This window comes from Mesoplodon densirostris, chromosome 2 (genome assembly GCF_025265405.1).
Source record: "Mesoplodon densirostris isolate mMesDen1 chromosome 2, mMesDen1 primary haplotype, whole genome shotgun sequence".
NCBI classification, from domain to species: Eukaryota; Metazoa; Chordata; class Mammalia; order Artiodactyla; family Ziphiidae; genus Mesoplodon; species Mesoplodon densirostris.
The window spans coordinates 45,652,154-45,679,982 of record NC_082662.1 but is presented as its reverse complement, the minus strand read 5'-3'; the positions used below and the strand labels follow the sequence as shown (position 1 = coordinate 45,679,982).

General features: G+C 46.4%; 1 protein-coding gene across 4 annotated transcripts; it reads left to right on the top strand.

The window, feature by feature from the left end:
* The first annotated feature begins 137 nt into the window (after positions 1 to 137).
* ECHDC2 (enoyl-CoA hydratase domain containing 2) lies at positions 138 to 27,031 on the top strand. Of its 4 annotated transcripts, none has more exons than XM_060089815.1 (10): positions 138 to 383; positions 13,816 to 13,883; positions 13,954 to 14,041; positions 16,463 to 16,549; positions 17,388 to 17,480; positions 18,910 to 18,966; positions 19,184 to 19,371; positions 24,031 to 24,081; positions 25,498 to 25,545; positions 26,014 to 26,372. In XM_060089815.1, the coding sequence occupies exons 1-10, from the start codon at positions 251 to 253 to the stop codon at positions 26,092 to 26,094; spliced, it is 894 nt and encodes a 297-aa protein (XP_059945798.1). In that variant the 5' UTR covers positions 138 to 250; the 3' UTR covers positions 26,095 to 26,372. The 4 variants fall into 4 exon arrangements, with proteins under 4 accessions (XP_059945798.1, XP_059945796.1, XP_059945799.1 ...); XM_060089813.1 differs by having other exon boundaries at positions 18,907 to 18,966; XM_060089816.1 differs by lacking the exon at positions 26,014 to 26,372 and adding an exon at positions 26,397 to 27,031 and having other exon boundaries at positions 140 to 383.
* Positions 27,032 to 27,829: the final 798 nt, after the last annotated feature.

Here is a 27,829-nt window from a genome sequence, read left to right as displayed (position 1 = left end):
AGTCACTTTTATATCCGCGCTTTACAGATGGACGCTTAGAGAGGTTGGCAGCCTTGTCCAAAATCACACAGCAGAGCTGGGCTTTCTCCTACCCAGGTCTTCCGGTCTCCCAAGAGCCTAAGAGAGCCGCGCCGGCCTCTCGGCCCATAGGCGGCGCGGTTTACGAAGGCCTGGGGCTGAGCGGCAAGCTTTCAGCCGGAGAGGAGGGGGTGGTGGAGGGGCCGAGAGGCACCTTCCCAGACTGGTCCGGATGCTGCGCGCCCTGACCAGCGCCCTGCGCCTTCGGAGCCCCCGGAGGCCCCTTGAGGCCCGTGGCTGCGCCGCCAATCTCGCGGCCGCAAACCGCGAGATCCAAGTGTGCGCTCTGGCGGGTCCAGACCAAGGTAAGTGCTCTGTCCTGGGAGGCCCGGGAGGCGGCTGGGGCGAGCTCTAGCGGGCTGTCGGAGGCCGGCCCGGGGCCTGGCACTACTGCCGGGGCGGGACCCATGACCAGCGCGCCCACTGCCCCGAGCAGACTGAAACCGATCTCGGAGACAGCAGTGAGCGGTCCTGAAGAGAGATCTTAGTTCCCTGCCCAGGAATTGGACCTGGGTACCTGGATGAAAACCAGGAATCCTAGCCAGTAGACCACCAGTGAGCGGTTAGAGGCTAGAAGCAAAGTGGCCCTGGCTCTTTCCCCCATTTGAAAGCAAGAATGTTTCAAGGAGGCAAAAACTGTAAAAACATGTACAAAGTTTATCATTAGAGACACAGCACAACATGAGAGCGCACACAGAGAAGCAGTTTATTTAAGTCAGAAGCTAGGCAGAAATACACAGAGAGAAAGAGTATGGGCTTCCTCTCTAAAGAGGAGCGCAGTAAAGAGGTGATTTAAATTACTTATATAGGACAGTCCTTCCAGGTCTTTGTTTACATTTGGCCAATTATCTTGTTTCTTTTCCACACCTGACCTGCCCTAGGGCCCTCCCCAACACGCGTGCGCAACTTTTTGTTAAGATGGATCCCACCAGAGGCCTGTGGGTGCATGTCCACACATATTATGGGGTGGCACCTCCTCCCTTTTTGACCCTCACGGAGCCTTCCTGCCCATGTGTAGACAGGGAAGTTTTCCTTGACCTCAGGAGTGGTCATCTTATCTCTTTATTCCAGCAGAGCTCAGCTTCTGCCACTAGCTTTGTCCTTGGATTGTCTGGGTGAGAACAAAGCTTCAGTTTTACTCCACTTGACAAACACCAGCTGTCTGGCCCAGGGGCCCATCTATATCCTACCTCAAATCCCCCCTGAGGGACGTGAACCCCGAAGAAATCTTTATTGGGAGGATGCAGGGCAATGGTCTGTCTTCTGTAGCTTCTGCAGGCTGGAAAGGGGCTTGTAGACCCTACCTAGTTGGGGTTACGGAGCTCTCGCCCTATCTCACTAAGGGGTCCCAGGGTGACTTCTGTTGTTATTCCAGCAGGATCTGTTCCGAGGAGTGGCTGGAATCTCTGCATCACTGTCATCCTGATGTGAAACTATTGTAATCTGGAAGAGACAAACTTAACAAGTAGATTAAAAAGGCAGGAGCCACAGTAAAAGAATTATTGTAACCAGAGGCCCAAGCAGGAGTAAGAACCAGGATACATTTGGTAGCATTCCTTTAACTGTGGTCCAGATATAGTCAGCACTTAGGTTACCCTGTCCAAAGGAATGAAGCCATTTAGCATGGTCATATATCTTTTGATGTTCTCTTTTATTAGCCCAGTGTGATTGATGTAGGTGTAACAGACTCAGATGTAGTTGGAAGAGTGACAACCTGAACATTAATAGACAAAATAGATCTCATTTTTTTTTTCCAGAGAATAAGCCTGAATCCCAGTCTAGGTCTGGCACTTCGAGGAGACTTGTAGCCAGTAGGTTTTAACTTTTGATGCGGTATTAACGTATAAACCAAAGCAGTTGTCACCATTAATAATTTTAGTGGGCCTCCCTGGTGGCGCAGTGGTTAGGAGTCCGCCTGCCGATGCAGGGGATACGGGTTCGTGCCCCAGTCTGGGAGGATCCCATATGCCACGGAGCGGCTGGGCCCGTGAGCCATGGCCGCTGGGCCTGCGCATCCGGAGCCTGTGCTCCGCAACGGGAGAGGCCACAACAGTGAGAGGCCCGCATACCGCAAAAAAAAAGAAAAAAAAAATAATAATAATAATAATTTTAGTGTTTCTCTAGGTATAAGAAGATGTAAGAATTTGGGCTTATAAAAATCCTTACCTGAAAATATCTAACTATCTGAAGGCCTGTTCTGCCAGTTTTTCCCAGAGCACAGAATGCCTGATTCCTGACCTCCACCCTGAACTCCTTTCAGGGGGTGTTGAAGGTCAACAGCTGCAGCAGCTCCTGATCTAATCTTTGTAGAGGCAGATGGCAAGTGCCAGTTTCCAGTTGGCAGGGCCCCTTCATGGCCATAAATTTGACCATGGTTTGGGGGGCATTTCATGCCCATTTTGTCCCACAGTGCTAGGAATGTTTATTTCCTCCGCTGATAGGCCACATAATGCGTTGTTACTGGACTAGGCCTCGTTAGTAGTAGCCAAAATTCTCTGGACCACCTGAGACTAGTCTAGTCTCTTATGGTCCAGGAAAATATTCTCTCTTGTTGCTTTTTCCCATACCTAGAGTTACACCATTACAATCATTGACCTTATATGGGACTATCATTTTATCAGAGGCTCAGTCACATATTTGGTAATGTAAGAAATAACAATTTTGGTAAGGCTGCTCAGAACCCAACGGTCTCCTATTTCTGGAGGGACCATGAAGAAAGAAAAGAAAAATGTTTTAATTTTACCCACGGGTGTAAATTACCAAATTGTTGTAAACCATAAGTAGCTTGAGAAGAAGAGATTCTTTATATCTGAAAAACAAAGATTAAAAGCTAGCAATATGTCAGACAAAAAGTAATAAAAGAATTATAATCATATTTAGCAGTTCATTTAATCCCATGTAATTAATTTTTGTTCTGAGTCCAGTTTTTCTATTAGTTTTGTTAACCTTGCCTGATGATTGAGAATGATAGTGACAGTGATAGTTTTAAGAAGTTTGTGAGGGCTTCCCTGGTGGCGCAGTGGTTGAGAGTCCGCCTGCCGATGCAGGGGACACGGGTTCGTGCCCCGGTCCCGGAGGATCCCACATGCCGCGGAGCGGCTGGGCCCGCGAGCCATGGCCGCGGAGCCTGTGTGTCCGGAGCCTGTGCTCCGCAACGGGAGAGGCCACAGCAGTGAGAGGCCCGCGTACAGCAAAAAAAAAAAAAAAAAAAAGAAGTTTGTGAAGTTTTTGTTAAGGCTTGTATGATTTATCCAGTGAAGTGGGTGTCTTGATCACTGGAGACTGTAGAAAGTATACCGCAAGTGGGAAACACTTTTTTTTTTTTTGGCTGCATTGCGTCTTTGTTGCTGCACATGGGCTTTCTCTAGTTGTGGTGAGTGGGGGCTACTCTTCATTGCAGTGCGTGGGCTTCTCATTGCAGTGGCTTCTCTTGTTGCGGAGCACAGGGTCTAGGCGTGCAGTCTTCAGCAGTTGCAGCACGCAAACTCAGTAGTTGCGGCATGCAGGCTCTAGGGCGTGTGGACTTCAGTAGTTGTGGCACACAGGCTTAGTTGATCCACAGCATGTGGGATCTTCCCAGACCAGGGATCAAACCTGTATCCCCTGCATTGGCAGGCAGATTCTTAACCACTGTGCCACCAGGGAAGTCCCAGAAAACAAATTTTTAATCTTTTATTTTCTTCATTGTGAGGGCATTAACCCTCCAGCCAGGGAAGACTTTAACCCATCAAATTAAAAAATGAGGTTTGTCAGGGAGCTGGGAAAAGCCAAGTGGCCGTCTTGGGTTTCCCATAGCCCTGTTTAATTTATAGTCATTATTTATCCATTTTATTTATTTATTTTTAAATAAATTTATTTTATTTTTGGCTGCGTTGGGTCTTCGTTGCTGGGCACAGGCTTTCTCTAGTTGCAGTGAGCAGGGCCTACTCTTCGTTGCTGAGTGCAGGCTTCTCATTGCGGTGGCTTCTCTTTGTTGTGGAGCAGGGGCTCTAGGCATGCGGGCTTCAGTAGTTGCAGCACGCGGGCTCAGTAGTTGTGGCTCGCAGGCTCTAGAGCACAGGCTCAGTAGTTGTGGCGCAAGGGCTTAGTTGCTCTGCGGCATGTGGGATCTTCCCGGACCAGGGCTTGAACCCGTGTCCCCCGCATTGTCAGGCGGATTCCTAACCACTGAGCCACCAAGGAAGCCCATTTATCCATTTTAAATTCTCTTACTTAGGAATAGACCACTGCCATACTACAAGGACATCAGGATGGCAAAAGTCTGACAATGAGGGGTTAATCTTTGTAGAAGCAGGATGAACTTTATCTACATGTGCCATAATCTTCACAGATCATTGTGAAATATTTATTTACTTTAATAAAGTAACAGAAGATTTTAAAAACAAATATAAATCACTTAAATGTAAAGAAATTCACACAGTCTATTATCAAAAGCAGCATTCCAAGAAAACTTTGTTCTCTTTTTTTTTATTAATTAATTAATATATTTATTTTTGGCTGTGTTGGGTCTTCGTTGCTGCAAGCGGGGGCTACACTTCATTGCAGTGCACAGGCTTGTCATCATGGTGGCTTCTCGTTATGGAGCACGGGCTCTAGGTGCACGGGCTTCGGTAGTTGCAGCACGCAGGCTCAGTAGTTGTGGCTCACCGGCTCTAGAGTGCAGGCTCAGTAGTTGTGGCACACAGGCTTAGTTGCTCCGCGGCATGTAGGATCTTCCTGGACCAGGGCTTGAATGCATGTCCCCTGCATTGGCAGGCAGATTCTTAACCACTGTGCCACCAGAGAAGCCCAAAACTTTGTTCTCTTAACAGAGAGAGAGAACCAAATTTCAGTCTGGTACCAGCTTACTGTTAATCACAAAATTTATTTACCTAATTAAATTTAATCTAGTCTTAATCAATCTTAACAATGTACAAAATTCTATTCTCAAAGTTCCTTTTTCACAAACCTTTTATCACCTTTCAGATCCATATTAACTTGTCCCATCCATAAACAATCAGCTCTAGGACAAAATTATTTTCCTCTTTTTTTTTTTTAACAAAAAATATCTCCAGTCTTTATATATTCTTGCTGACAACAAATATCCTACTTGCTTTACACACTGAAATGCTTCCCTTGTCACTTTAGTAGCTTTGATTACATATCATAATTTTTAACCCTTAAAAAAATCTTAACTTCTAGTGAAAAGCAAGAAGAAAGCAATTGTGAACTGCTTGTCATATTGGCATTCTCTGATTAGCAAACTTAAGAGCATACTGATTAGCAAACTTAAGAGCATATTGATTAGCAAACTTAAGAGCATATTGATTGAGCGGTGTTGGCTTTTGTTTGTTCGGTTGTTTGGTTTTATTTTGTTTTGTTTCTGTTTGGGGGTAGTTTTATTTGAGGGGGTGGTGCTGGGAAGCGGTGGTTGAACTTTGCATTCAGTGGTGTTACACTCCACAGTCTGCTGCTCATTACCATCAGGGCAAGGTCCTTCTCTTGTCTTTACTTTCTCCCCAGTCCAACCCCTCTAACCTTCCCTGCATTTTATGTAGCATTGTTTGTGTCTGAGTTTTAATTTACACAGAAGGCACTATTCTAGACATCTCATGTTTCTTCCTTTTTCTCACTTGATACTAAGTTTTGAAGAGCTTCTTTGCCATAAAAATCTGTTCCTTGCTCCCTGCTGTTGTATACTACTCCCTAGTGTGCATCCCCCACTTTTGATGGTCATGTAGGGGCTTCCAGTGTCCGATTACATCACTTGGTGAGAATTCTCTGGCCATGTGGGATTGCTGGTGTTAGAGAATACCCCTTACTCTCATGCTTAGTTCACTGCCAAACTGGCAATGGCGCTTGCCTTGAAATAATTATAGTTATTCTCCCAACTTTACAGATTAAGAACCTGAGGAATGGAGAGGTTAAGCAATTTGAACCAGCTCTGATTTCAAAACCTGTGTCCTCAACTATTAGGTCATCACTACCTCTTCTGGTAATTCAGTGACTCAAAACACAGACTTGTACATTAGTTAAAAAATTACCACGGGTCATAGACCTTAGGGCTCACTTGTAAAAAAGGGGAATTTTTTATCCAGAAATAACAAGCATCAGGAGATTAAGCCTCTGCCCCTGCCAGAGGGCATATGGAAGGAATGAGATAAGGAAATCGAGAAGCAGTGGAGGAGGCATGAGGAGGGGACACACACACAGGAGAACCACCCCACCACCCTGTTAGAAGCCACCCGTTCTGCCTTCCACTTGGCATGATGTCACCAGAGCATAGTCACATTGTGCCTGTTGTCCTTGAAAATGGGATTATTAACCCACTCTTGGTTAACTCGTTAACCACTCTTCACTCTTCCTTATGGCTCTACTCTAGCTCCTTAGCTGGATGTTCAAGTTTCTCCACCACAACCTGACACTGTCACCTCATCTCTTCTACCCATGTGTTTGTTCATTTCAAGCTGTCCCACCTCAGTGTTTTGTTCTAACTATGCCCCTGACTTGGGTCCTCTTCTTTCCTCTCTACCTTTGTAAATCCTTCTAGAATTACACCCCCCCCCATTGTCCTTTTACATCCCTTGTGTCTGGACTTGTCTCCCTCATCAGTTGTTAGCTCTTTGAGAGTGAGGATTGCTAGCTGGGTCCAGCTATTAACTTTGGCAAATTCTCTTCTTTTCTGGGCCTCAGTTTCCCCTTCTGTATAGTAAGGGATTGTTAAACCAATTGGTCTCTATACTACTTTCCAGTAGTTTCTATTGACTTCCACCCACATCACCTTGTGATTCAAACCATCCAGTCAGATGTGACTCTAGGTCATCTGCTAAGGAAATCAAATCATCAGCCAGTGGTATGGGGGGGAGCCTAGTAAGAGTAGAGAGGGTGCAGTGCACTACTGGGGCCCAGCAAGGCCAGGTTCCCAGAATAGGGGCTCAACTAAGAAGTCAGGGACCATGGCTGAGTCCTCTCTATTTCTCTGGGGCCTGGCATGTGGTTGTACAACTTGCACATTGTCAGGTGAATGAATTAAAGCCAAAGACACCCTGTCTGGCTCCTCAGGGCTCCCAGCTTAGATTCCTCACCTCATATGGGGCCCTAGACTTTCCCCAGCTTCTGTGCATTTTCCCCACTCACAGTACCCACAAACTATGTTTAAGCACTTGTGGGCATTATCTCTTTTAATCTTCATTACAACCTTTTTAGTATTTCTATTTACAGATTGGGAAAGTGAAGGTCAGAAGGGTAAAGTAATTTGCCCAAGGCCATGAAGCTGGTATGTGGCTGAGCTGTGACTTGAGCCAAGCACCACATTTACATTCTGAAAGAGGGAAATAGAGATGAAATATGGGAGAGAGTCAGCCAGAGAAAATGGAAAAACAGAACAGGAAAGCAAAGAGAAGAGAGAAAAGTTTCTGTCAATCCCAAGACGTCATGACTGTATTAGTTTTCTATTGCCATGTAACAAATTACCACAAACTCTGTGCTTAAAATAACACACATTTATTTTCTCATAGTTTCCGTAGGTCAGAAGTCCAGGCACAATTTAGCTGGGTTCTCTGCTTCAGGGTTTTAGCAGGCTGCAATCCAGGAGCTGGCTGGGGCTGTGGTCTCATCACAGGCTCAACTGGGGAGAGGTCTTCCAAGTTCCTCACGCTGTTGGCAGAATTCATCTCCTGTGGTTGTAGTACTGAAGTCCTGTTTTCTCGCTGTTGGCCAGGGGGCCACTCTCAGCTCCTAGAGGCTGACCACAGTACCTTGCCACACAACCCTCTCCATAGGTCCACTAGTTTCTCTAGTGTATGCTAGTAATAGAGTCTTATATACATCATAACCTAATCACAGAACTAACATCTCATTACCTTTGCCATATAATTAGACCTAATCTTACAAGTGATATTTTATGACCTTACCTGTATTTTCTTGGTTAGAAGCAATTCACAGGCCCTGTCCACATTCAAGGGAAGGGGATTATGCAGGATGTGAACATGGGGGCCACTCTGTCTGCCACAATGACCTTGGACCTAGACTGTTCTCAACCCTTCTGATGTGGTTTCTCTGTATCCACCACAGTTTCCCTCCCCCAAAGTTGCAGCATTTTCTCATCTGGAGAGGATCTTTGGGACATCTGAGTTCCTCAGTGGGACCTCCAGGCCTGCTGGGCTCAAAGAACTCTATGAAGGTTTCTGGGGAGGCTAAAGAAGCCCACCTAGCCTGCATGTTACAGTTCTCTGTCCTGGACCACAGTTCTCTAACTGTGGCTGGAAACCCTGTCCCCTGAGAGCCCTGCAACTTTCATTGGCCCTTCTCCGTGTCTCAGATCAACTCACACTGAGAATGCCATCTTAATAAATCCTGCTTGTTCTTCAAAGCTAAACACCCTGAGAGAAAATAATAAGGGGGCTTTGACACCCAAAGGATTGGTAAACACTCCTCTAGTCCATCCTGACATTTTACAGGAGGCAAAACAGCCAAGAAGGGGCCTCCCTGGTGGCGCAAGTGGTTGAGAGTCCGCCTGCCGATGCAGGGGATACGGGTTCGTGCCCCGGTCTGGGAGGATCCCATATGCCGCGGAGCGGCTGGGCCCGTGAGCCATGGCCGCTGAGCCTGCGCGTCCGGAGCCTGTGCTCCGCAACGGGGGAGGCCACAGCAGTGAGAGGCCCGCATACCGAAAAAAAAATAAATAAATAAATAAATAAATAAAAAACAGCCAAGAAGGCATAAGAGTATTTGAGCCCCTGCCCAGAGCTGTTCTCTCTTCCCCACACCTGACCCAGATTTGGCAGGTGAGTTGAGGCCAGAGTGAGGTGCAAGGGCCAGATTGTAGGGGGTCTTTGGGATGGTATTAAGGATTTAGACTTAATTTTGATGAAAAGGGAAGGGAAGAATATGGTCAGATTTGGGTAGGAAAGATGACTCTGACCCAGATGAGGGAACAAAAGTGGAGGGGGAAGGGGAGGCAAGACTGAGGGCAGAGGGCCAGTTGGGGGATTCACGTAAGAGAAGAAAGAGCCCACCAGGTTAGTGGCTGCAGGGAGGGATGTGAGCTGACAGGTATGAGATCTAAGAGGTTGTACTGGCCACTTGGGAGACTGAGTAAACTTCAAGGGTGAGGAAGATGGAGGCAACATGACAGAACTCTGAGTTGATATGTCATTCGCTCACCAAGGGAGCAGGAGAAAGAGTGATCATTTCTTGACATGTTGGTCTAGATGTCAAGTGGGCAGCTGGATATTCAGGCTCGGAGCTCAGAGGAGAGCTGGCCGGGTGTGCAGGGAAGTCCTGGGTGTACAGGAGGTAGGCACACGGGAGGCGTGAAGGAGAGGGGCGGATGAGCAAGTGCAGCCCTCCTGACTCTTCTGCCTTGCCTCACGCTGCTCTCCCTTTGCTCTGAACTCCTCCAGTTCTGGAAGACACTAAAAGGTGGCACAATGTGTCCCCCCACCAAAAAAAATATGCCACATTGGTATAGGGATTTTTTTTTTTGAGCTAAAGACACTTGAAAAAAACAGCAGATGCAAGAAGGCCATTCTAATCTCCCCTTTGCTTGCTGAAAACAGGAGATAAAAACTCCCATGTAAAAGATGCCCTCCCTGAACCTGGAGAAAAGAAACATTCTTCAACAGGGAGTTGAAGCCAAGAGAATTCTGTACAAACAGACAACTGTGTACAAACAGGCCTTATCTTCCTTTAGCCTCCCACATAGTTAGCTCTTCCACAACTGACATTCTTTCTTCAGCCTACTATAAAAGCATGTAGGTTCTACCATTTCTGGGGGTTTTCATTTCCTTTTGAGGGCTCTCATGTTATGTAAAACTTATACAAATTTGTGTGCTTTTCTCCTCTTAATCTGTTTTATGTTGGTTTAATTCTCAGGCCCAGCCAAAAAACATTAAGAGGCCCAGCTCTACAAACCCTATAGTACCCTGCTCTGCTATACTCAGGGCCCTCATCTGTACCACTCCCTCTGTCTGAAATGGGCTTTTCCCCACCAACACACAAACACACACACACACTTTTGCCTGGCTGACTCCTATTTGTTCCTCAGTTCTCAGCTGAAAGGTCACTTCTTCCTCTGGGAAGTCACTGCTCACCTTCTACACTAGGGGCCCCCTCTGCCCACTCTATACCGCTCACCTCCTTGTCCTTTTCCCCCCCATGTTCTCATCACAAATAGTAATTACTGGTTGAATGTCTGTCTGTCTCCTCTGTAGACTGTAAGATCTAAGAGGAGAGGGACTGGGTCTGCTCTGGCCTCTGACATCAGTGTCTGGTACAGAGGCCAGCATGTGTTAAATTCGTAATTGTACAAATGACTGAATAAAGAGATCTTGGATTGAGCTTTCAGGAACTTCAACATTAAAAAATTGAGTACTCTCATAGAGAACAGACTTGTGGTTGCCAAGGGGGAGGAGGGGGAGGGGGGGATGGATTGGGAGTTTGGGGTTAGCAGATGCAAACTATTATATATAGACTGGATAAACAAGGCCCTACTGTATAGCACAGGGAAATATATTCAATATCCTGTGATAAAACATAATGGAAAAGAATAGGGAAAAGAATATATATATACACACACACACATATATATATATATCTGAATCACTTTGCTGTACAGTAGAAATTAACACATTGTAAATCAACTATACTTCAATAATTTTTTTAAAAAATTGAGTAGTCTCTTACCTGTAGTATTTTCCCCATCATACCTCACTCTTCAAATGAAAATTTCTTTTTTTTTTTTTTTTTTGCAATACGCGGGCCTCTCACTGTTGTGGCCTCTCCCGTTGCGGAGCACAGGCTCCGGACGCGCCATGGCTCACGGGCCCAGCCGCTCCGCGGCACGTGGGATCTTCCCGGACCGAGGCATGAACCCGTGTCCCCTGCATCGGCAGGCGGACTCTCAACCACTGCGCCACCAGGGAAGCCCCAAATGAAAAATTTTACCTATTCTCACCTTGCTCAAATGCTTCCATCTATGAGCTGCCATCTGTAATCCTATAGTACTTCATGTGCTTACTTTACTTATGACCTCATGTTATCATTTACTTGTATTAGGCTGTAACCACATTGAAGACTGGGGCTGTTACATAACTTATAACTCCCACAATTTATTATATATCATAGTTGTTCAATAGATATGTAAGGGTTTTTTTCATAGCCAATACTTGGTTTTTATTTTCAGTCTTCTTAGTTTTAGTCGTTGTACTGGGTGCTATGCTTTTCTTAAACTCTTATTTATTTGATACTGATAAAATTAAACATCTTTTCATGAGCTTATTGGCCATTTGTATATCTTCTTTCATGGAGTTACCTTTTTGTAAGAGTTGGCTTTTTAATTAAAATATAATTGACATATTAGTTTCAGATGTACAACAAAAGTCGGTATTTGTATACATTGTGAAATAATCACCACAGTAAGTCTAGTTAAGATCCATCACCACACAGTTACATTTTTTTGTATGTGATGGGAACTGTTCTTTTTTAAGTAATTTTACTTTATTTATTTATTTTATTTTTGGCTGCATTGGGTCTTCATTGCTGTGCACGGGCTTTCTCTCTAGTTGCGGCGAGCGGGGGCTACTCTTCATTGCGGTGTGTGGGCTTCACATTGCGGTGGCTTCTCTTGTTGTGGCGCACCGGCTCTAGGCACGCGGGCTTCAGTAGTTGCGGCACACGGGCTCAGTAGTTGTGGCTCGCGGGCTCTAGAGCGCAGGCTCAGTAGTTGTGGCGCACGGACTTAGTTGCTCCACGGCATGTCGGATCTTCCCGGACCAGGGCTCAAACCCATGTCCCCTGCATTGGCAGGCGGATTCTTAACCACTGCGCCACCAGGGAGGTCCTGTAATGGGAACTTTTAAGATGTACTCTCTTAGCAACTTTCAAATATACAATATTGTTAACTAAAGTCACATGCTGTACATTACATTCCGAGGACTTACTTATTATAGATATATGTTGAATAAATGAATTAAGAATTTTAAAATTGGGTAGAAGAAAACCTAGAAAAGTGCAGAGGCATCATCTGAGAGGTAGGAGGAAGACCAGGAGAACATGGGGCCACAAGGCAGATATATGTTACTACACATCTGTCAAAACCCACTGAATGTACAACACTAAGAGTGAACCCTAATGTAAACTATGGATGTTGGGTGATAATGACGTTTCCGTGTAGGCTAATCTTTTGTAACCAATATCTCACTCTGGTGGGGATGTTAATAGTGGGGGAGACCATGTATGTGCAGTCGGCAGGGGATTTACGGGAAATCTCCGCATTTTCCACTCCATTTTCCTGTGAACCTAAACTGCTCTGAAAAAAACTAAATCTATTTAAAAAAAAAAAAAAAAGCCAAGGCAGAAAATGTTCAAGGAGGAGCATGTGTATTGTCAGCAGATTTAACCGTTGCGGAGCCTGGGACCAGGATGGAAACATGTTCCTTGGTTAGTGATGTGGTTACATTGGTCACTTTGGTGAGAATGGTTTCTGCTGAGTGATGGGGTGGGAGCTAGATCGGAGAAGCCTTAAGTGAATGGAAGGCAAGAAAGTGATTAATTGAGTACAGAAAACCCTTTCAAGAAGCTTGACTGTTGCGGGTGAAAGAATATCACACGGGTAGGGCAAACGTTATTCTCTTGCCAAAGGGGACGGAATGTGAGTGTGCTCAAGCCTCTGGATTAGTTGCTAAATTCCTGTGACAGAGGAACCTGGTCACTTGCCCCATGAGTGTCCAATCAGTGAATTCCATGCTGCAGGACACCTTACAGGTCAAATGCCCCAGGTTCTTTAATAAATAACTTCTGGTTTTTTCCTTATTGTTATTATTATTATTTTTGGCTGCATCAGGTCTTAGTTGTGGCACCCGGGATCTTTACTGCGGCGCGGGCTGTTCGTTGTGGTGCACGGACTTATCTCTAGTTGTGGCGCGAAGGCTCCAGGGCGTGTGGGCTCTGTAGTTTGGGGCACGCAGGCTCTCTGGTTGAGGCTCGCAAGCTCAGCAGTTGTGGCGTGCTGGCTTAGTTGCCCCGTGGCATGTGGGATGTTAGTTCCCCAACCAGGGATTGAACCCATGTCACGTGAATTGAAAGGCGGATTCTTTACCACTGGACCACCAGGGAAGTCCCAAACAAACAACTTTTGAGGGAAAGACAGGACTAGAGGCAGAACCTGATGATTTTAACAAGCTTTTAAAAGACACATCAATATTTTTGAAAATTAGCAAGTCTAAACTCTGAAGTCTAGAGATGCACATTTGTGTGATAAAACGAAAGAAATGCATGGAAGTGATCACCATAAAAGTCAAGAGAGTTGTTACTTTTCGGGGCGGGGAGGGAACAATGAACGAGTCAGAGCACACGAGGAGGTTTCTGGGTGGTGATATTATTATAACTCACTCAGCTCAAGAGGAAGAAGTCCGGCTATGGAGAAAAGAAGAATGGAGAGATACGTGAAATTGAAGAAGGGGTGTGTGGTGTGTGTGTGCCTTACAATGGCAGAAGCAGGCAGGAACCACTGTGGCAGTCATTCTTGTCCCTCTCCCCATGTTGCACCAAGGTTCACAAGCCCTTCTACTTCTTCTGTGAGGCAGAAGGGGCAAGAGTTATTCTCCCCATTTTATGGTTGGGAAAACTGAGGCCTGGTGTATGAGACTTGCCCCAAGTTACACTGCTCATCGAGGGTAGAGGCTTCCCAGATCCCAGGCCCCAGCCCAGGAGTGAGCAGGGCAGCTGGCTCACCCCAGGCTGCCCTGTCCCCTGCAGGAATCACTGAGATTTTGATGAACAGACCAAGCGCCCGCAATGCCCTGGGGAACGTCTTCGTTAGTGAGGTGAGAAAGGGTGGGCACGAGGGTGGGCTGGGGCTGGCTTGGGAGGTATCTGATGGAGTCTCCTCTGCAGCTGCTGGACGCTCTGGCCCAGCTGCGGGAGGACCGGCAAGTGCGTGTCCTGATCTTCAGAAGTGGAGTGAAGGGTGTATTCTGTGCAGGTGGGTTTCCTTTCCAGCCCCTATGCTGTGGCTCAGCAGGGCTCCCCCCAGCCTGCAGGGCATTTGTGGTGGGGGGGGGTCCTTAGGTCAGCTCCAGCACAGGACTCATTATTCCCATTTTAGAGATGTGAACTCAGCGGTAAAATTCCTTGCCTAGGGTTACACAGATAGTAAGAATTCAGTTTGAACTTGGCCTCTCTGACCCCCAAATCCTTGTTCTTCCTGCTGCACCACCCACTGTTCTGACCCTTCACTGAGGAAATGAGGAAGCTGAGTCCAAAGACATTCACAAGGTCTGTGGCCAAGGTGGGACTCTGTGCCCCTTTGCCCACCTACAAGATCTCAGTCCGTCAAAAAAACTCTTCAATGTCTCTGCACCATTTGGTCCTCGCCACGCACTTCATTTCAAAGATGAGAAATGCCGCATCCCAGGCCCACAATAAGCAAATGAATGAGAGCTGAGCTAAGAACTGGCACTGGGGAGGCGGGGAAGAGGCTGTGGAAGGCTAGGGTGGGAGGAGCGTGATGCTTAGGAGTTTTCAAGGAGATTTGGCTCAGTCCCTAGGTCTCAGCTGTCCAGACCACGGAGACCAGCTCGGGGTCTGCCATGGCAGGATAAGTATGTGGACCAGTCTGCCTGACCCCGCTGCCCTGGCTGAGGCCCTCCTCCTCCCCTGGCCTCTTCCTCTGGCTCCACCTCTATCTGACCTCTTCTATCATGGTCACTTCATGCCCGTTAGCCCCACTCCTCACTACCCCAACTAAAGACAGGGAAGTAGGGGAGCTGCAGGAGGTCTGCCCCTGACTTGCTCTGGAATCCTGGGCTAGTCCCTGTCCCTCTCTGGGCCTCAGTTTCCCCATCTCTCACTGAGGGGCTGGAACTAATCAAAGAATTCCAAGGGCTGTCCCAACTGACTTTCGGATAATCTAACATTGCGAAGGCTATATTCACCCCTTACTCCCGCCTCAGGCCCCTGCCATCTGGCCTTTGATGACGCCTCCATTGTCACTACTCTCACCAAGGTCCCTGCCCACCTCCATGCCACTGGGCCCTGCACTCACTCCTCAGTTCTCATCTTACTTGACCTCTCAGCCTCCTTGGACCCCACCAACCCCTTCTGTTAAAAAAAAATAATTATACAGTGATGTATGTCAATTATTTCTCAATAAAACTGGAAAAAAATAACAATTTTTTATTTTATTACTATTTAACATAGTTTTTGAATTGTCAAATATATATATTACACAAAAATTTACATTTTAATCATTTTTAAGTGTAAAATTCAGTGGCATTAAGTACATTCACAAGGTTATTCAACAATTACCACTGTTTATTTCCAGAAAATTTTCATCATCCCAAATAAACTCTATACCCATTAAGCAATTCCTCCCCATTCGCCCAACCCCCGGTAACCTCTGTTCTACTTTCTATCTTTACGAATTTGCCTATTCTAGGTACCTCATACAAGTGGAATCATATATTTGTCCTTTCATGTCTGGCTTATTTCACTTAGTATAATGTCCTTCATGTTCATCCACGTTGTAGCATATTGCAGAATTTCTATCCTTTTAAAAAATGAATATTCCATTTTATATATATATATAAATTATATATATATATTTTTCCACATTTATTTTATCCATCTGTTGATAGACCTGGGTTTGTTTATACCTTTTGGCTATTGTGATTAATATTGCTATGAACATTGGTGTGCAAGTGTCTGAGTCCTTGCCTTCAGTTCTTTGGGGTATACACTTAGGAACAGAATTGCTGGACCATACAGTAATCCTATGTTTAACTTTTTGAGGAGCCACCAAAATATTTTTCACAATAGCTGCATCATTTTACATTCCCACTAGCAATGCATCAGGGTTCTTCACAGCCATGCCAACTCTTTTTTGTTTTTGTTGTTGTTGTTTATAATCACCATCCTAATGGGTGTAAAGGGGTATCTCATTGTGGTTTTTATTTGCATTTCCCTAATAACTAATGATGTTGAGCATCTTCTCCTGTGCTTACTGACTTATCATCTTTGGGGAAATATCTATTCAAGTCCTTTGTCCTTTGAGGGTTTTGTTTTTGGTTTTGTTTTTAGTTGTAGGAAGTCTTTATATATCCTAGATATCAATTCCTCGCCAGTTATATGATTTGCCAATATTTTCTTCCACTCGTGGGTTGTCTTTGCTCTCTTGATAGTGTCCTTTGATGCACAAAAGTTTTTAATTTTGATGAAATCCAGTCTATCTTTTTGTTGTTGCATCTCTCCTTTTTTTGACCCCCCCACCCCCCACCCCTGGCTTCCCTAACCATGTTTTCCCAGTGTTTCTCTTTCCTCTCTGGCTGCTTCTCTTCAGATTTCCTTTGCTGGATCCTTTGACAGCCTGGGATGCAGTAACGGGCTGTCACCCTTGCATCTGCAGGTGCAGACCTGAAGGAGCGGGAGCAGATGAGTGAGGCGGAGGTGGGGGTCTTTGTCCAGCGGCTCCGAGGCCTGATGAATGAGATTGGTGAGGGTCCTGGAGTGCAGAGGAGGAGGGCATTCCGGGGCCCTGCTGGCCCCAGCCTCACCCCACCCACCACTCTACTCTAAAGACAGAACAGTTTCTGTTGTGAGCTCTGTGGAGAGACAGATGATTCTGGGAGTGGGGAAGGGGCGGGGGCAGGGAACAAGGAATTCTACAAGGGGGAGGGTGTGACGAGGGTTCAGAGGGCATTTCTCCCAGGGGGAGCCCTGGCTTCTCAGCCTTTGTGTCCTGCTGGTTATGACTCCCAACCCCTGTGCCCTCAGGGTGCAAGCCTGGCCTTTTCAGAGTCAGGTTTCACCAAGCATGCTTTCAGGCTTTGACAATGACTGTTCTTTTGCCTGGAATATCCCTCCTTGGCCATCTGAACTTTCTACTCGTTCTTTAAGACCACCAGTGCCTCCTCCTCCAGGAAGCTGTCCCTGATCCATCCTCCAAGCTTCCTTTATCAGAGCACTGATTACCTGGGTCATCATTGCCTGTTTACAGGTCTGCCTTCCCCACGTCTGGTTCAGTTGTGTTCCCAGCACTCAGTATGGGGCTTGGCACACAGAATGAGAAGGGAGTGCAAAAAGGCTGGTCCCAGGGAGGCCAGCAGGAGATTACCCTGCCCATCTCCCCAATCCCGATCCCCAGCTGATGGCACAACTCTCCCCAGTGGGAAAACCAACCTCTAAGGTAACCTGGCTGAGGTACCAGGTAAGGTCCCCAAACCTGGGACCAGTGAAGCCCTCTGTCCCAACCAGTGAGCTCCTCCCCTCCCTGAGACACTGTCCTGGTCCTGCCAGGGCCTCGCAGGCTGAGCCTTTCTTCATCTCCACAGCAGCCTTCCCTGCGCCCACCATTGCAGCTATGGATGGGTTTGCCTTAGGTGGAGGCCTGGAACTGGCCCTGGCCTGTGACCTCCGAGTGGCAGGTACTGGGCACGGGGAGAGGTGGGGTAGGGTGGGGAATGAAGAGTGAAACAGGCTAATTCTGGGGATTCTGCAGTCAGCCACTGCTCTTGCTTGCCAAGCAGCCACAGAACTAAAGGCAAGGTGGGGGACAGGGAGCTCAGGCAGCAGCTGGTTCCCCTCCTGGCCTGGCCCGACTGCGGCAGTACCCATCCTTCTCAGTCAGCTGCCCTCCACTCAGGACTGCTCCTACCAACCCCAGAGCAACTGCTAACATGACAGCAGAAAGAACACAGAGAGGGAAGGCTGGGGACAAAGACTAACTGTTCAACCTTCCGGTTCTGTCCAAGCCAGCTTTTTCAATCACGTTCTGAGCAAAGGTGAGCCGTGGGGGCGGCCTGTCACCTGCCCAGCTAATCACAAACATGCCTGGGCAAGAACACTGCCCTCTGGTTCATTGGCACCCAAAAAGGTTTGAGTTACTAGTTCAGAGAAATTGAGCTTTGAAGAGTGGAGGGAGGGGAGGATGAAGATGATCGATCACTTTTTAACCTTCCTGTCTTGGTGGTTAGGTGCGCCCTTCTTGGAGGCAATCAGAGAAAGTCTGAGGGCCATCACGGTGCTACTCTCTTTCCCTCATTGCTTTCTCCCACCACCCAGGAAGAACATTTTTTTAAAATGTGTAACCCCAGGCATAGAGGGAGCTTATATCTACAAGATGCGTATCAAAGAGAAGGCATCAAAATACCAGGTCAGGTCACCGCCCTGAATCTGCTTCTCACCTGCCTATGTTTAGGGCAACTAACTTGCAGGGTTTGGTGGATAGGAGGGTGAACGTCACCTCCTCCCTCCTGTACTGCATGGTTCAGGTGGCCTGTGCTGAGGGAATTCAGGAGAAGCCTGTGTGGTGGGACACCTCAAGGAGGGCTTGTCAGAGGAAGCAGAACTGGGGAAAGAGGATGTGGACCGGAATACAGGAAAATTTCAGGCTGACAAAAAGCTGGGAAAAATAACTGGTAGGAGCAGGAGTCAGCGACACTCGAGGCCAAACCTGAGCTAAGGATGCGTGAGACAGAGAATCCATTAACTTACAAATAGGTATAGGGCACCTCCTAGGAACCCCTGCCTTGTTCCAAGCACCATTACCTCACTTGATCCTTAGCAGCTCTCTGGAGTAGGCAGAAGAGGGGTAGTCGTCTTCTTCCCACCCATGAGGCTCAGAAAGGGTAAGAGGCTTGCCTGGTGAGTAGGGGAGGTAGATGAGTGCCTGAGCCTGCTGGATCCAGGCTAGGGCTCTTCCAAAGGCAGCATCTGGGGGAGTCTGGCTGTGGCCACACCACGAGGGAAGTGGCTGGCTGGAGGAGCGAGCAGAGCCCACAGGCGGTATCTCTTCTCCTTGGGGATTGGCGCTGGAAGGTAGGGTTGGGGCTTCATTCTGTTTTGTTTAAGCAGCTTCCTCAGCTGTCATGGGGCTGATTGAGACCACCCGAGGACTCCTCCCAGGAGCAGGTAACCTCAACCCACAGCATCCATCCTTCTTTACCTGTCCAACTCCAGTCTATCCAGCATAATTCCCTACTTTCCTCTTTTGCCCTATGTTCTGGGCTCTGCCCTGCCAACCTAACTCAGTTTGCTCTTCTGAGAGGTCTTGGCTGACTCCCAGCCTGGGCCTTCTCTGGCCTCCCACTTCCCATGCAGATTCACCACCCCTACTCCATCCTGGCAGGAGGGACTCAGAGGCTGCCTCGATGCCTGGGGGTGGCCCTGGCGAAGGAGCTCATCTTCACAGGCCGACGACTGAGTGGGGCCCAGGCCCAGGCTCTGGGGCTGGTGAACCATGCTGTGGCCCAGAATGAGGAGGGCAACGCCGCCTACCACCGGGCACGAGCACTGGCCCAGGAGATCCTGCCCCAGGTTTGATGATCACCCAGCACAGGAGGGCCTGTGCCATACGGGATGCACGTGTGGAGAGGCCAGGGGGCAATGGTGTCTCATGCAGCCACATAAGATCCATTTACCCAGATTTATAAAATAACCCTCTTTGGAGTTTTAGCATCCATTCAGCCATCCAGTAAATGAAATCAGATTTTAAGTTAAAATGAAAATTAAGTTCTGAGGGACTGGAATCAAATAGGCTTGAAAATCCTCAGAACAGCACTGTAAAACAGAACTTCCTGAGATGATATAAACATCCTCTACCTGTGCTCTCCACTAAGGCAGCCACTAGCCGCATTATTTAAATTTAAATTTAAATTTTAGTTTCTCAATTACACTTGCCACATTTCAAATGCCAATAGCCACATGTGGCTACTGGCTACTGTATTGGACAGTACTCCATTAAAATGTCCCAAAATTGAAAAAGCAAGATTCTAAAGCAGATAGAGAACTACCAGCTCAACTTTCCGACCATACTACATGGGGGAAAAGTGCTTCAAATACATGATGTAGGACGTGTTAAGCTCCATTAATTTTTTAAAATCCTGAAAATAGCCTATGAGCATAGTCTCCCAAAAGGTTTACAGACCCAGGGAGTAGGTTTAGGCCCTGCCTACATGGAAGCTCCAAGTACCTCAGAGGCTCTGCTGGCTTCTCACTATCCTCTAAGAGGACCCAGAGGGAGGTCCCAAGTTTCTGCAAAGATATGCAAGCAGCTGAAATGGAGCTAGGTTTTGCTAATTTATAATACTGACTTAGCCCATACGGAGCATCTCATCCATCCGACACAATCCACGGTATTTTAATAGTGTCCCAACTATTAGGACAATCCAGCTGAGCTGATTATCCCCATTGTATCTATGCTATAACAGACCCAGAAAGGTTAAGTGATCGTTCATCAAGGTCAAACAAAGTGACTGCAATACCAGAAAGAAAAACAGTAACTGCTATTTTGGCATTAATTTTGCATAATAAAAAAACTGGTATTTTATTTTAAAGAGTGCAGAACGTGTACGATTTTTTTAAAAAACAAACTAAATAATGCATTTCAAATACAAAAAATTACAGACGTTATAAAACGAAGTTAAAATATAAGCCTATAAAACTGTTACCCATACTCTATCATTTTAATATTATTAACAGAGAAAAGTATTTGAATTAATCATGAAGAGTAAAAAAGAGGTATTCTATTTTGGGAAAAAAACACTGTCTTCCTTAAATAATCCTGCCTCTTTTTATAACTTCGAGGTCTTCTTTGAGGGCAGGGACTATAAAAAACTGATAGTGAATTTGGTTTAAAAGAAAGTATTTCTTTTGTCTTCATTTCTTCTTTTTATTGATAGTTTCATCACATATAAATGGAGAGTCTGATGCTGTTAATTTTAATGCTGTCATGTTTCTGTTATAGTTGGTCAGAAAGTCTCTGAACTAATACAAAACTCTGAATGACTCAGGATAGTAGCTAATTACACTTCCACAGAGGGGGCCTATCCAGCAAGACTTGTAGACTACAGGGCTTATCTTTTTGCATAAACTAAATAACTGGGTCTTTGAGCTTGATCTCAAGATGATTCAGGCTTCAGATTTTTCCGTATATTGAAATAACGGTATTCTACTAATATAATTACTAGTATTTCAGGATTTAAAAGCAGCTTTGTATACCAAAACACGAGCATACCAAAAATTAGTACTAAAATCACTAATGCAAAATGCTAGGACATTTTGATGCAACCTGAAAAACGAATCTTTAACTTCCAGCTGAGTAACTGGGTGCCAAGGATGAAAGGGTTCTTGGATGGGGTGAGCACAAAGGGTGGTGTGGTAGATGGCTGCCCTCTAGTGGACAAACTACTAAGACTAGGGAGTCAAGTGGCTGCAGAGATTAGAGCCCAGAAAAAACTGTCAATAAACACAAGGTCCACAACTTAACACTCAGATCTTCCCTTTAAATAATAAACATACCTTATCCTTTGAATATGGATTTGGCTACATTTTCCACTTGAACAACAAAGGGATGGAACATACTGTGGCCAGTGTGACTCACTGTTCTCATTCCAAATAACATGAAATGATCAATCATATTTCTAATAATTCATACACACACACACCCAGTGCACCCTTGAACAACACAGGTTTGAACTGTGCAAGTTCACTTATACATGGATTTTTTTCAGCTAAATACATACTACAGTACTACACGATCCGAGGTTGGTTGAGTTCGCGGATGCAGAACTCTTTATAGGGAGGGCTGGCTGTAAAGTTATACGCAGATTTTCCACAGCATGGATGGTCGGTACCCATAACCCCTGGGCTGTTCAAGGGTCAACTACATATATATATGTATATGTATATACACATACACACACACATACATACACACTCAGAAACATAAACGTGTGTTTTCAACACAGTACACATAGCTATGTAGTTTTTAATGTTCTGTGATGAGAAATCAGTAGTTAAATAACATATTCATGATAAGCAAATCAAACAGAAGAATAAGAAGGACATACAGTAAAAATCAAAAGTAGGGTGACCCTGTTTACCTGGGGCTGTCCAGGTTCAACGTGAAAGTCCCACGTCCTAATAACCCTTCAGTCACTGGCAAGCCGGGAGAGCTGGTCACCAAAACATCGCTCAGGGCTTCCCTGGTGGCACAGTGGTTGAGATTCCGCCTGCCGATGCAGGGGACGCGGGTTCGTGCCCCGGTCCGGCTGCGGCTGGGCCTGTGAGCCATGGCCGCTGAGCCTGCGCGTCCGGAGCCTGTGCTCCGCAACGGGAGAGGACACAGCAGTGAGAGGCCCGCGTACCACAAAAAACAACAACAACAACAACAAAAAAAACATCGCTCAATTCCCCAATCCCTCTCCCCAGAGATGACCACTGTTAACAGTTTGCACATTCTTCCAGAAATATTCATTGTATGTACAATATAAATTATGCATATACTCATATCTAAATGACTCTAAATTCTTTTTAGGATGGTTTAGGGGACAAGGAACACACCTTTAGAGGCTAATCCAATTCTAACAGACATTTAAAAAACATGAAATTAAAATATGCATAGAAAAGAATTCAAGCAGTATGGAAAAGTATAAAACAAAAAAGTGAAGTTCTCCATTCTCTTGACCCTTCTCCCCAAAGGCACATCATACCAACACCTTTTACACAAATGGAATAATATACAAATCAGTATGCACCTTTCTTTTTTACCTACTACCTTGGAGAGTTTCCCATTTCAGCACATACTTATCAACCCCATTCTTTTAAACAGCTGCACACTTTTTCATTCATGGTATGGATGTGCCATCATTTAACCAGTACTCTAATGAGGAACATCATGTTGCTTACATCTTTACGCTCCTGAAAAATAGCTGGAGTGAATAACTTTGTACACCTTAGTGTACTTCTGGAAGTAGATGCCTACCTGGAGGTACAACATGAAAGAGCATGTGCATCTAATTTGCCAGTTCTTGTCAAACTGCCTGCCCGAAGCATTGTACCAATTTACTCTCCTATCAATTATGTATGCAAATACCTGTTTCCTAAATCTCAGCTCTAATGGGCATTACCAACACTTTACAATTTACCTAGTCTGAGGTGAAAAGGAGCACCTCACTGTTCTGATTCACGTTTCTTTAAAAGTAAAGCTGAGCATACCTTGTGCCTGTATTTCTTTTCTGTGAACTAACTTTTCATACTGTTGTGAATGTTAAAAAAACATTATACCAGCTTTTTGTTAAGGAAATTCTTCTGTCACAGTATCACAAATATATTTTCCCAGTTTTTGATTTTTGTCTTTTATCTGTGGTATTTTTCAGTCTGAAGTCCTTCATTTTTATGTAGCTAGCTTTTTTATTTATGGCTTCCATGCTAACAGACTTTTTAAATCATTCTTTTTCTGATGAAGTCTTACTTACAAAAACTTCAAATAATATGAATAATATAGGAGGCAAAAGCACTCCTTGCCTGGAAGTGGGGCTGGGGATGGAGTGCCAGGCCTGCTGTGGCACAAGCTAACTGGAAGCAAGGCCAGTGAGGCAAAGACAGCCACTTGGATGCTCTTGCAAAATGCCCCCTCAGGATTTCAACCCAGGCCTGTCAGACTCCAAAGCCTGAGTTCCTAATCTTGACCTTTTTTCACCCTACTGGGGGAAAACCTGCTTGCAGTAGAGGCTTGAGATGAGAGGGGTAGAGGAAGGGAGCAGCAGTGGGAAAGGTGACTGGGAATCAGATCTGAGCTTCACCACTGACTCACTGGACAAATGTGGCCAAGTGCTTCACCACCCTGAGCCTCAATTAAACATGGCACCATCCTGGAAGGATGGGTAGCACCATTTGACCATTAGAGAAGTCTGTGGGCGGGAAAGTATTTGGAAAATGTTGTACATGTTGGAGGGATGGATTAAATGACAAGAACCTCGGATGGTCAGGATTGGGAGGGTCAGGGATCAGTTAGGCTTCCTCCATTATAGAAAAGGAACATCAGCTGAGAAGTAGCAGGTACTAAAACTAACGAAACTTAACATTGTCAGTAAACAGCTGGATCTCTGTGCAGACCTCTTCCCCCACCGTGGAGCTGTGTGCCTAACTATGAGCACTGATCCCCTCCTCAACCAAGCTTCTTCTTTTCCCTAGGCCCCCACTGCTGTGCGGCTGGGCAAAGTAGCCATTGACCGAGGAACAGAGGTGAGAGGGTTTTGGGTTGGAACCTGGGCCCCACTAAAGTCAGTGGGGCGGCTGGGAGGTGGTGCTTTCATGGCAAACAGATGGACAGCACAGCTGGAAAGAGCTCAGGAACTGGACTCTTCTAACAGACTTTGAGTCTGACCTCTCTCTTTGTGCCTTGCTTTTACCTATCTACAAAATGAAGTGTGGCCAGGTGATATTCCAAATGACATTTTATCCTCATCTCTCTCCCTTGGAGAGAGAAGGAAATTGAGGTTCAGAAAGGGTAAGACTTATCCAGGGTCACAGAACAAGGGAGTAACAAGAACCCAGGTCTGCGTGGCTCCCAGTCCATGTTCTCGGGTTTGTGTTGGTGGTCAGTAATGTGGCCTCGTGGACCGGGCTCAGGTGTGGTGCCTTGGCTGCAGCTAACCAATCCTAGACATCAGCTTATTCATTTATTCATCACACGCTGAACCTAGACCTGAATTGGGACGCAGAAATGAGTCAAATATGGTCACTGCCCCCAAGGTGGGGAGGGGGACAGACACAAATCACTAATAAAAGGTCAAGGGTACCAAGCAGACACCCTGGAGAGGTTAGAGCTGCACTGTCCATGTGGCTACTGGCTACGGTATTGGACAGTGCTGAGTTGGAGAACGTTTTCTAGAACTGGGGCTTAGGGTGAATGAGAATTCCAAAAAATAGGGAAAAGTGTGAGGAAAAACACAGAGGTGTATAAATAAGCAACTTGACAGAACAGGACGAAGGGACGAGTGAGACAACATAGCATGGAGGTTAGGGGCATAGGCTCTGGTGCTGGACCATCTGGGTTCAAAGACCTGCTTTTCCACATACTGTTGAGCCCTTAGACAAATCATTCCACCTTTCTATGCCTCAGATTTTTCAGCTGTATAGTAGGGAAAATAACCCCTGTTGTGAAAGGTACCTCTCTTAGAATAGTGCTTGTAAGTGGTAGTAATAGCAAGTACTGGGCAGTATAGGTTGGGAAGTTGCCAGGGGCCAAGTCATAAAGGCCTTAGTCCTCAGGGCAATGGGAAGCCAGCCAAGTTCACTAATAGGGGTGACGGGAGGCAGCCAGATGGCAAGGAGGGAACACTGGCTGTGCAAGCACAGCTCAGGCACACCCTCCTCAGCTCTACAGGCTATGTGTAATCCTCCCCACTGTTCTCACAGCCCGCATTCGTCCCAGCACTGTTTCACCACTGTTACGAATGGTATTCCCTCTCCAGGTAGGGGATTCTTTATCTTCTCATCTCTCTTCATACGGGCTGGCATACAGTAAGCCTCAATAATTCTTTGCTGGAAGAATCCATCATCAGTAAGAAGTGGTGTAGGAAGCAGGGCAAGCTGGCGCCCAGTGCTGATGGAGATGGGCAAGGTCAGGCTGATCCAGGCACAACTTCTTTCTTGCAGGTGGACATTGCATCAGGGATGGCCATTGAAGGGATATGCTATGCCCAGGTATGTGTCTGCCACCAGTCCTGCATGCTTGTAGCAGAGGCTGGGCCAGAGTGGGCGGCCTTAAGTACTATATGACCAATTCAGTAGGTTCCTCCCAACCCAGAGAGTCAGTCTTTGTGCCATTCCTTCCTCAGTTAGCCTGGGGTGATGCCAGGGGAGCCACACTGCTCCTCTCTGGGACTGTTTCCTCAGCCATCTAATGGTGGTGTAACCTGCTCTACTTGGGTGCCCAGAGAATCACAGAGGAACTTGAGAGAGAAGAATAGCAGCTTATGCGATCTCTGTACCAGTGGCTACTGTAGAGGCCAGGCTGGAGTGGGACATCAAAGCCTTGGTTTTCACCTGTAGGCTGTGTGTGTTCAATGGTGGGGCAGTAAACCTGGGGCTGACCTATTTAGCCCCTCACTCCTGGGTGAGTCAAAAATATTAATCTCCAGGTTAACAAATAATGAAAATACTCTTAAACAGGGGGTCCTGGGATTTGTAAGACATAGTGTGAACCAACTACACACCAGGATTCAAAGCCAGAGTTCTTACCGCAAAGCCTAATCTATCTTCTCTACTGAGTAGCCTCATTTCAGACTGTTGCACGGGACTGTGAGCTCTCTGGAGGCATGTAAGCTGTGTGCAAAGAGAGGCTAGTGTGACAGGCCTTGGGTGCTGAAGAGGCAGCCTGCCTTCCCCCAGGAGACCAAGGAGCCATCGAGGCCCATACTGCTGCATGGCCCAACGCCGGAGTCCAGAGGCAGCGAAAGACTTGGATTCTGTCCTTGTCATGCGTCGAACAAGCTTGAGCGAGTACTGGCCTCTGGTCCTGCTCCCATAGACTGACACTCTGTATGTTGTTTCAGAACATCCCGACCCGGGATCGGCTGGAAGGCATGGCTGCCTTCAGGGAGAAGCGGCCCCCTAGATTTGTTGGCGAGTGACTTCCTTTGAACCTTAAGCATGGGAGATGCACAGCTTACAGGGAAGGATCCAGAAGGAAAATGTGCAGCGCGCCTGCCCTCATCATTTCACCTCTCTAGGCTTCAGTTTCCTCACAAGGACAATGATCGATATAGAATGACTGGCATGGTGCCTGGCACTAAGGTGCTGGCTATGCCACCTATTGCTACCTTCGTCATTCCTCACCCAGGCTAGACAATCACTGGCGTCGGGTTGGCTTTGGAGAATACCTGTCTCTCCCTAGTAGAACGATCAACTAAGGACAAAACAGACCCCTCTGGGCCTTTATATCGCTGGCACTCAAGCCTGACCTCTGCATATCAGTTATTAGGTGCTCACCAGAGATGACAGGAGGTTGTAAGAACCACCCCCAACTACCCTGTTTCTTCCTCCGTACAGCAGAGATAATAAGGAAACCCTGGCAGTGGTTGAATAGGCCCAGCTCTCTGCCAGTTACTCACTGTGTGCCTCAGCCTCCTCATCTATAATGAAACTGTTGGGAGGACTAAAAAAATAATAAAATGCCTGATGTTCAATAAACGTGAGTTATTATTCATGTACAGTGTTCTTTTAAGAACCAGATGAAATCACTGCTGTGAAAACCTTTTGTAAACTGTAACGTGGCAGGCAAATCTTTGATGGAGCATTAAATGGCTTTCAGCAGTACTGAGAAGGGAACGATTAACTCTGATGGACAACATGGAAGGTCAGGAAATGGGCAGGTAACACTGGAGTTGAAAGCTGAAGGATCAATAGGCATTTGAGGCGAAAACGAGGAAGCCTGAGGGGAACAGCACGAGCAAAAGTGAGCAAGATGACGACACTCAGAAATAAAGGGTGGCTGATATGCACATATGCACACTAGTCTCAGGAGCCCTCCTTCTGTGTACCAAGGCAGGGGAAGAGACAGCCACGTGGTCATTCTTTAACTGATCTGAGCTTTCTGAGCCTACGCCTGGCCAGACTCAGAAGTCACTAAGCCATGGGCATGGACACATACCAATAACATTGTTGACTTGCTGCTAAATACAAATGTGCCCCAAAGTTGTGCTCACTTCCTGAAAAGGAGAGTAACACAGAAGAGCCCGAGTCTTAGAATCAGCAGCAACCGCATGAGCAGTATCTATCTACTCAGGAAAGTAACCTAACTTCCTCTTTCTCATCTGTTAAATGGGGAGGATAAAACTCAACTATCGCAGAGGATTGTTGTGAATGAGACAAAACTTGGAGAGGTGCCCAGTGTAGCAGTGGACCTCAATAGGCACTATTTCCCACCCACCCTCCTCACATTAGCCTAAGCTAGTATCTGGTAACAGCACGTTCCAACGTACAGAAC